This window comes from Heteronotia binoei, chromosome 14 (assembly GCF_032191835.1).
Source record: "Heteronotia binoei isolate CCM8104 ecotype False Entrance Well chromosome 14, APGP_CSIRO_Hbin_v1, whole genome shotgun sequence".
Classification (NCBI taxonomy): Eukaryota; Metazoa; Chordata; class Lepidosauria; order Squamata; family Gekkonidae; genus Heteronotia; species Heteronotia binoei.
This window is the reverse complement of record NC_083236.1, coordinates 31691201-31701342: the sequence shown is the minus strand read 5'-3', so window position 1 is coordinate 31701342 and position 10142 is coordinate 31691201. Positions and strand designations below refer to the sequence as shown.

At 47.6% G+C, this 10142-nt stretch overlaps 1 protein-coding gene across 2 annotated transcripts in view; it reads left to right on the top strand.

The window, feature by feature from the left end:
* The first annotated feature begins 760 nt into the window (after positions 1 to 760).
* The window catches only part of ZNRF1 (zinc and ring finger 1), a 33843-nt gene continuing 24461 nt past the window's right edge, over positions 761 to 10142 (top strand). For both annotated transcript variants that reach the window (XM_060254139.1, XM_060254138.1), the window contains exon 1: positions 761 to 1602. In XM_060254139.1, coding sequence (XP_060110122.1) covers positions 1134 to 1602 — 469 coding nt within the window. In that variant the 5' untranslated portion in view covers positions 761 to 1133. The remainder of the gene's footprint in view (positions 1603 to 10142) is intronic.

Below are 10142 nucleotides of genomic sequence, written 5' to 3'. Positions count from 1 at the left end.
AGAAGTGAGCGGGGGTTCATTATTTTTGGGAGCTTTGCTGCTCAAATGAACCTTGCTATTGGTGCCAAATATTAAAATACCTCGTTTTCAATCAGTAAGTGCGCGACCTCGTTATTCCACTGCTATAGTTACATTTCATCACAGTGGCAAGCAGCTCTTGATGGACCTCTAGTCCACAAATCTGTCTTTTAAAGCCATCCATGCTCTTGGCCAGGCCATGAGCACATTCACTGCCATTGAAGCCCACAATTTAATTATGTACTGAGTGGAACAGTAACAGTACAATCCATGGCAGATAAAATATTGTTAGCCAACACTGGACTCCTGTTTTGTTTCTCTGCATAGGCTTCTATTGGAGCCGTGCAGTCCTTTGGTAGGACTGCACGGTAACCGCGGCGACCCTTTGGCGCGGCTCCTGGGCGCTGCAGTTTGCAAGGTGGCCACGAGGTCCCTAAGGGCCAGAGTGCTAGGCGCCGCCTGGCCACCTGGAGCCCGGTCCCGACGACCCCTCCGCTTAGCTGGGCCAGCCCTTGACGCAACCCGTGGCGGCGGCAGAGGAGGGGGCGGGCAGCCCGTGTGGCGCAGGCGCCGTGCGTGCCTCTATTGTCTTCCCCGGCAGCCGTCAGGAGGGCTGGCTGGACCGACGGCGAGGCGGGCGCCCCAGCTGGCTGCATCTCAGACAAAAGGCAGCCTCCAAGCGGGGCGGCTGAGCGTGGAAAGCCGCAGGGCCAGGGCTCGCCCTTTGCTCTATGGCCGGCTAAAGGGCGCGCCTTGACAGCGGTGCTGCAAGAGGCCGGGCCTGGCCGCCGCCTGGATGCGGAGCAGCGCCAGAGGACTCGAGCTGCAAAGCCGCGGCGGCCGCCGCCACCGCTTCTCCCTTCCGTGAGGCGGGCCCCGAAGGCGGGGCGGCGCTGGCCCTGCTGCCTTGCCGCCGTGGATGAGCCCGGGAGGCGCGGCGGGCCGCCCGTTGGGGCGCGGCGGCGGCGGCGGCGGTTGGAGCAGAAGGAAGCGGAGGAGGGGCTGCAGCAGCGGCAGCAGCAGCAGCGCCGACGGCGCCGGCGAGGCCAGGATGCCCGGCTCCGGGGGCGCCCTTAGCTCCTAGTCGTCGCCTGCCCGCCACCTCCCCGCTCGGCATGGGCGGCAAGCAGAGCACGGCGGCCGCGACGGCAGCGGGGCGCTCGCGGGGCGGCGTGTCGAGCGACGACAGCGCGGTGCCGCCGCCCGGAGGAGCCCCCCACTTCGGGCAGTACCGGGGCGCGGGCGGCGGTGGCGGAGGGGCCACCATGGGCTTGCGCAGCCGCTCCGTCAGCTCGGTGGCCGGCGTGGGCGTGGGGCTGGGCATGGAGCCGGCGGCGCCCGGCAGCGTCCCCTTCGGGCTCTACACGGCTGCTTCGGCCGCCGCCGCCGCGGGAGACTCGGAGCGGGGCCCGGGCGGCGGCGGCGGGTCGGGCGCGGACTCCACCCCTTACGCCCATGGCAACGGTTACCAGGAGACGGGAGGCGGTCACCACAGAGACGGGATGCTCTACCTGGGCTCCAGGACCTCTCTGGCCGATGCGCTGCCTTTGCACCTCGGGCCCCGGTGGTTTAGCTCGCACAGCGGTGAGTTAGGGGCTCTCAGTTAATGGTCTGTGCATTTTTTAAAAAAAGAAAAGCTCTTTTTCTTTCTTCTATATATTTCTTTGTTCTATATATTTCTCCGGTATTTGCTTAGCATAGGTTTTATCGTGTCCTGAAAGAGCCCAGAAAGTTATGTGGTCATTCTCACCACCTCCATTTTATCCTTGGAACAACTCTGCTAGGTAACGTTAGCAAGAGAAAGAATGATTTGCCTAAAACTTAATGGTAGAATGCAGATTGAAAACTAGCGTAGGGATGCCAAGTGCTTGTTTGGGCAGGCATTCTCCCTCCAATCTCTCCTTGCCTCTGGGGCTGGCAGGAGGAACAAGAAGCACTTTGGCTATGTGCCAACATTACATCCACCCTTGGTCCCACCCCCAAAACTCCTGGGAGTACCAGGCGATGGCCTGGCATCCCTAAACCCTGGGACTCCCAGGTCATAGTCTGATGCTGGAATAGCTATGCGTAGATTGCTTGTGTATTGCTGTGAGATGACATGGAGGGGGGGAAATGCTGCCCGCCAACCTGAGATGATTGGAGGAAGGACAGGATAAAAATATGCTAAGTGTATCTTGTTTACAAATTACAGACTTTAGTTACAATGTAAGTTGCTCTCTGATATTAGCTATGTGGCTCACTGCTAGAACATCTGTGTTGCATGAAGATCCTGTGTTCAGGCATTGGCATGTCTAGTTAAAAGGATCAGATGGGAGGTAAAGTGAAAGAACTTGACCTTAGAAAGCCAATTGCCAGTCAGAATAAACCTTGATAAACCATGATTCTGACCTCTGTACAGAGTAGCATCATGTGTCTGGGAGGTCAAATACTGACCTTGGTAGACATCTGAACACACACAACTGTCTCAATGGTCTTTCTAGGTCAGTTTTGTCTGCTCCAAGTGGAAGGAGTAGTCCAGGCTCTTGGAAAGAAGGTTTTCACTCCACCTACTGCTTCATCCTTTTAAGTGAAGATTCCAGGGATTGAACCTGGGACTTTGTGCATGCTGAGAAGATGCTCTGCAACTGAGCCACATCACCAATGGTCCAACTTGGTGTAAAGCAACTTTATGTATTCACATGTCTGTCAAGGTCAGTAGTGGCCGCAACTAAGGCTGTGGTTCAGTGTTAAAGCATCTTTTATTCTACACAGAAGGTCCCAGGCTCAATCTCTGGTGATGTGAAAGATCTGGGACCCTGGAGAGCTACTGGCAGTCTAAGTAGACAACACTGACCTTGATAAACCAATGATCCAACAAAATATAAGTCATCTTCAGTTGGAACCTTGTTTTCTGTAGTCACATGAGCTGCTAGTTCTTGAGGAGGGGCTGTGGATCAGTGATTACGCACATGCTTTATGTCTAGAAAGTTCCAGATTCAGTTACCAGCATTAGACCCCCAGAAGCAGTTGCCAGCCAACCAGAGAAGCAATGGACCAATGGGTTGATTCTGTCCAGGGGTCAACCCAACGATGGGGTGTGGCAACAGAATGCCTTTTAAGGATGAAAGCCCTGAGTGCTGTGGCAGTTTTGCAGGAGGAGCAATTTTTTCCTTTAAAAGAACCCCAACATTTAGTGCAACTTTATTCCACTCCACGGTTTTGTGCCTTATAGACAGACCTGACCTCATAGAGGAAGTCCGAACTCACAAAAACTTGTGCTGGAACAAAATTTGGCCTGTCTTTTAGATACTGCAAAATTCCAGCTTAGTATGCTACAATAAAACTAATACTGCAGGAATTTTTGGCAGTTCAGACAAGATCCAGGGCTCAGGTTTCATTGTATACCCAAAGCCCTTGAAATCCATGTGTTTGGAGTCCTTGTTTTGTATTCTTAGTCAGGATGGGAGTGGGGTGGGTGTCTCACTCTGGATATGCCCATAGACACATATGAATGTGAAACCTGCTCCAAGAGCATTGATACTTGCCAATGCCAACAATGGTTTCTGTTATCATTTTGAGAAATGTTGCACATCTTTCCCACTTCTTTTTAGGATCCAGGTATGTGTGTGTTCCTAAGCATCTGGCTTACAGAAGTAAGATACAAGGCCTTGGTTTTGGTGGGTCAAACAGTGACGTGTTCATAGATGAACACTTAGGTTCAAATCAGCTTTCAGGGTCTCCAAGTGCTATTGCCCTGTTGTGTACTCTCAGCTTAGTCTAGCTCACAAGGTTGTTGTGAGGGGAAGAGTATCATGTGTGCTTCCCTTAGTTCTTTGTAAGAAGAGGTGGGTAACAATACTTGGCTGCAGCAGATAGATTTATGGGAACTACTAGTTACTGCAAGGCTTATGACTTACAGATGCAAAGATAGGGTGCTTCTAGGTTGAAACCTTTTTATTTGTCATAGCATCTGAGCTCAGGCACATAGTGTTAATATTTAGATGACAGGAAGGAAGAAACAAGAAACCTTGTAGGAGGAGATTCTACCCAGGGCATCACAGGTTTTTAGAAAGTGCCAGTCTGGCGGGGCACTGCTCTCAAGATCTAGAAACAGTACCACTTTTATTTTGAAGGGACTGTGAATTCCTCTTACGAAAGGTGCCATGGATTTTAGAACTAATGTCCTGTCCAGAGAGTTTTTTGTGATATCTGGAAACTGCTCCATTTCTGGTAAAAGCTGAGGGATTTCCTCAGCCAGTGTGTAGTCTAGATATTTCTAGAAGAAGCAGAAAGAAGGATATTTTTTGAGGGTAAACAAAGGGATTTGCAGCTCTATCTCATGTATGTTTACTTAGAAGTCTTATGGAATTCAATGGGTCTTACTCCCACATAACTTTGGATATAATTATAACCCAAGTGTTCCTTCCACACTGTCGAAGGGGGTATAAACAAATTGCAATTCTGAACAAGGCAGTGTTTGTAACCAACAAAAATTCCAGCAGGGGACACCACTTGGGTCTCTCTCTTCTTCTTCATTAAACTGGCCAGTATTTGCTTTCCTTGATGAAAATGCCAATTAAAGTATCAGCACAGTGTGGTTTAGTGGTTAGAGTGTTGAACTAGGATCTTGAGAGACTCTAGGTTCGAATCCCCACTCTACCATGGAAGTTTGCTGGGTCACCTTGGGACAGTCACATACTCTCAGCCTAACCTATCTACTAGGGCTGATGTGAGCACAGGAGAATGACAATGTAGGCAGCTTGGCAATCCCCATTGGGGAGAAAGATGGGGGTATAAATGAAGAAAAGAAATCTGGGATGTATTTGGTATATCTCCAGCACTGTCAAATATCATTACTGGTTCTGTGTGTCTTATTTGTAGACCTCACAAGAATTTCTGCTGACCCAGAGGTGCTTGAGCAGGCAAAATGCTGTCCAGCCTAGTTTTGTTGTTTTTCTTGCTGTTTTTTTGTGTTAACTAGTTCTAGGGAAGGAGTCACACAGTGCCTCCAGCAAGACCAGGTGGTTCGTACCCAGTAAATATCTAGCTTCTGTTCATCTGTTTTGGGGCTTTTGTTTCAAGAACAATCCTCTTGTCACTATTAAACCCTTTTTATAACTTGTGGGTTTTACTTATAAAGAAAATTTGAGTGGAACTCAAGAAATCCATTCTTTGAGCCTCTTGAATGCTAATTGTCACCTCTATTGCCTGTCTTTTTTCCCTTTCTCTCCCATGCATTATGACTACAAAAGTTTTGTTAAAATACTGCACTATTTCAGTACAGATTTGTGGTGGACCAATGCCAATTCTCTTTGTATTGACTAGCGCAGAATCATTGTTTGAATTCAAGAAGTCGTTTTTTAAAAAATTTAACTCCCTTTCATAGAAGATGGTCTGATAAGTCACAGATGTTTAATTGGCTGGCACTGTCCAGAATAATTAGGTTAATTTACCAAGGAATGCATTTCATCACATGGCATTTCTCTGACCAACCGGAGGCATAGCTGAATCTGCATGGCAACATTCTGGGTGTCTTGTTGTTGGAAGAGGAAATTCTTTCTTTCCAAGGTGTGGAATGAAGGAGCAATGTGAAGGTCAGAGAACTCAAGGGCTATCTGTGTGCCTCTGGCTGCTGTTTGGCTTTGTGGCTGTGACATACAAAGCACAGAATTTCTGGGTCTGGACTGTGAATTCTCTCAAAGAGAAGAGCCTCCAAGAAATCACAGGAGATTTTTTGCAGTGCAGTGTTATTAGTGCTTGTTGTTACAGCCCACACCAGGTGGCCTGATTTGGCATTTAGCAGAGTAGGCCATCTGGGACTTTGTACTCTTGCTATTGCTTTCTGTGCTAGCTTGCTTGGAAAAATGGACTAGCAGGTTTTCTTCCTTTCGAGACGACTTGGTGAATGCATTCCAGTATTTTTACTTCATTTATGTCCTAGCTCTTTCCCTGGGGGGACACCCAGAGTTCTCCTCTGTTTTATCCTCACAACAATCCTGTGAGGTATGTTAGGCTGAGAGTTGGACTGGCCTCAGTTCATCCTCAACAGAGCAGGGGTCCAAAGCAGCATCTCTTAGATGATAGTCCAAGACTTTGGTGAGTTGGTTTTGCTGCAAATGGGCGGTTTAAGAAATTCTTCAAACTGGCGTGGCACATAAATTACTGGCTTTTCTTGTCCAAACATGAATTTGTTGCCCTGTTTGCAACCTTAAACAACAGGGTTATGGAGGGGAGGTAGACCCAAGTTTTGGACAGCACCTCTCCTTGGAGAGCCAGTTTGGTGTAGTGGTTAAGTGTGCGGACTCTTATCTGGGAGAACCAGGTTTGATTCCCCACTCCTCCACTTGCACCTGCTGGAATGGCCTTGGGTTAGCCATAGCTCTGGCAAAGGTTGTCCTTGAAAGGGCAGCTGCTGTGAGGGCCCCACCCACCTTACAGGGTTTCTGTTGTGGGGGGAGAAGATATGGGAGATTGTAAGCCGCTCTGAGTCTCTGATTCAGAGAGAAGGGCGGGGTATAAATCTGCAATTCTTCTTCTTCTACTTCTTGTTTGCCATGGCAGGAGACTGAGAGAGTGGCTATTTACAAGCTTCTGAAACTGCTACCATTTACAACCTCAAGCAAGCCTTTATTTCTAAAATGGGCCTGCAGAGAATTTTCATGTGAACAGCAGCTATCCAAGAGGGTGTTCTGTTTTTATATCAGTCCCTATGCTTGTTGCTTCCTTCCTTAGCAATGGGTGCCAAAAGCTTTTCCCATCATCATCCTCAGGGCATGAGGATGATGCTGCATTGCTCACCTCTCTGAGCTTTTCTTTCTAGCTTCTCGTGTGCCACAGTTTCTTGGCATCTGTTTGGTTTTGAGCAACTGGATGGGTCTGTCTTGTGGAATGAGTACAGCTGTGCTGGCATCTGTTGACTCGGGATCACTGTCTTTTTTTTTGTCTGTCAGAAGAGATTGTGGGTTAGAATATTTAACTAAAAGGAAGGGGGGCTTTCCACTTGTTTATCTAGTGATTTCTTTTTGCCCGGTGGACCATTGGAGTGGCTTTCTTAGAAGGTTCTTTGCACAGAGGTAATGTCAGAGTGGTATACGTATCCTGAGTTTCTGTTACCTCCATGGGTGGATTGGGACTCAGGTGATAGCATGAGCTAAGGGAAGGCACACCAATGGATTTATTTTTTGAGAGAAGCAGAAAAATGGAAAGGAAAAAGAATTGATAGTGGCTACATTACACATTTTATGTTCGTTTTATAATTGAAGTGTTGTGGTATTCTCTCATTTTCTACCCCACCCCCTGTTCAGGATTCCAAAGCCCCAGGTAGCATTCTATAGTTAAGGCATTTTGAATTTGTAGTTTAAAGCCTCAAATTGTATTTTTTATAAAATCAGAGCGGGTTGCTTTGTAAGCAGTGATGGAGGGCGGAATATTTCCAAAATGAAATGCTGTATTTTTGCATGGAAAATCTTCCACCCTGCATATGTAAATATAATCTGTTCATCTACAGTTGCCAAGGCTGCTGTGCTGCAAATCCATCATGTTAGATGGGCTAAATGAATTCTATGAAGCCGGAACAATCCCTGGTGTTTGTACATGGTGTATTTGCCTTCTTTGGCTAACATTATTTTTAAAAATTTTAAAATTTTGCATTGGAATATTTCCTGGTTCAAATGTTCCCGGAAAATCCACATCACAGTTTGTCAAGTATGGCATTGTAGCTTGGCATGAATGCTAAGTATGCTGTTGTCTCCACCCACAATAGCTCGGGGAGCTAAAATTTTCATGGTTTTGTAGAGTGATAGAACAGCCAGTAGGTGAGCATTATAGATATGTCACAAGAGAGGGAGATTAGGGCAAAAGAAGGAAGGGAGCAGAAAGGGGGGGGGGGGCTTGAATAGGATGCAGCAAGGTAGGTCTCAAATTTCCATTTCTGTACATTTTGCAACAGAAGTGAGAATGGAGCAGCAGTTCAGGTTTATGTTGGAAATGGCTCAAGGGCTCCACTGGATTTCTGCCCCTTAGTTCCTTGTGCTTGAAAAACTGCTGCTTAAAGTGTGATTAATATGAGGGCCTAAATGCATCTTGTGTTCTTTCCCAGGTCTGTGTGAGCAATTTTTGTGTGTGTGAGTTCTGTGTTGGGAAGCTAATCCCAGATGTGTGCATGCCCAATTCAAATCAGGGCTGCAGGTGCTTTAGCTGCCACTCCACGCCTTCCCTCCCCCATTTTCTTAATGTGAAACTTCCCCTGGGGGCTGCTGTTTGCCCCATTGGAAGCTCAGCATCCCTTGAGCTTTCCCAGCATAGCAAATATTCCTCTCCTGTGACATTTCTGTAGTATTTACCACACAGCTGGGGTCTCGAGCCTTTTTCAGCCAGTGGGCACCATTGGAGTTCTGACACAGCATGGTGGGCACGAAATGGCTTCCGTCACACAGCGAGGAACTCTGTACAGCTGCTGGCTCAGCAACATTTTTTAAAAGTCTGCACAGCCAATCAAGTCTCTAGTGGTCAGTCTTGCTGACCAGAATCTCACGTGACCCTCCACCCACTTTCTGAAAGCACTGGGCATGCTGCTGGGCATGATGGAGCCCACAGACACCATGTTGGGAACCTTTACCATAGAGACTATGCTGGAATTTTTAGAGGGTCACGATGTGGAGTCCTGTTTTACTCCCACTCCTCAGTTCCTAGGGTAGTGAGAAATTTCTCACCCTGGGTGAGTAAATGAGAACTGGAATACTGGGTCATATGGCAGAGTGTGTTGTATCTAGGTAGCTGTCTTGGAGGTCCCCCACTCTCGGGCACTTCTAGCTGCCATAATTCTTAAACCAGGTGCTCTTTGTTTAGTTCTCCTTGGCAAATGTACTATTGGGCGATGCTTACGGACCTGGGACTAGGGTTTGGGTTACTGGAAAGACTTGGGTCCTCCTGGATGTTTGGGTCAATGGCATGAGAGAGACTCTTTCTGCTGAGGCCCACTTTCAATTTCAAGCCTCCCCTGAGTGGCCGTGCAAGCAGGACTTTTTTTGTAGTGGGAACTCCTTTGCATATTAGACCACACCACTCTGATGTAGCCAGTCCTCCAAGTGCTTACCATAGGCCTTGCACTAAGAGCCCTGTAAGCTCTTGGAGGATTGGCTATATCAGGGGTGTGTGACCTAATATGCAAAGGAGTTCCTGCTATTAAAAAAAAAACCCTGCCTGCAAGACACATTGAGCAAAGGGCGTTAGGCATTTATACTCATCCAGGATGGCTCAGGCTTCACAAGGCAGGTGGGCAAATGCTATAGCCATGTACTTCCTTGTTTGCTAGCTGTTTTACGTTGGTTAGTAGGCACATCTTGTGGAAAGAGCTGGGAAACTGGAGCTGAATTCCTTCAAGTGGCAGGACTGCTTCTTGCAGCTCTGTTTTCAGCATGTATGTTCTTCAGGAAACAGCAACCATGTGCTTGGTTATAACAAGTTCCTGTGGGAAAGGAAGTGGGCAGTCTGCAGGAGAAGAAGCAGGCTGCAGGTTGTTATGAACTTGTTTACCTCACCTGGGACAGTAGTTCTATACAAAGAATATTTCCAGCACCGAACTTGTTTAGAAGTACCCAAGAAACTCACAGCCTTCATCTTGGGTGAAGGCAGGTATCTTATTGAAAGAGAAGCCACAGTAGGTCCTTCACCTGCTGCAGGAGTCTAGTTCCCCTCTCCCCGGCTTTGTTTTTCTCATGGCACGGGTGGGGTACTTTTAAGTCAATACTAGTTCAGATGTCTGCCACGCCTTTCTTCCCTAGGCTCAGACAATTTGGAAGAAAAAACTTTTTTAAATACCACAAGCAAGTTTATAGATTAATTCCTAGCCTAAAATGCAAGCTATTTTTAAAACAGTTGCAAAACTAAATTTGGTTTGAAGTGTCCTGATTTCACAGGCACTAGCCAGTAGTTAGCCTTTGCTACAAGCCTCCCTAAGGTTTTTGCAGAACTTTCTGGGGAGGGGAGAGGTTGTATTTTGGACAGGGCAAAATGAAGGTGCTTCCAAACAGAACTCCACTTCTACAAGGGTTGCATCTGTCCAGGTGATGATCACCACCTGATTCTTTCCAAAAGTAAAGTTTTCAATTTTGAAAGTGAAATAGTCCCAAGTCCTGCCTGGGATT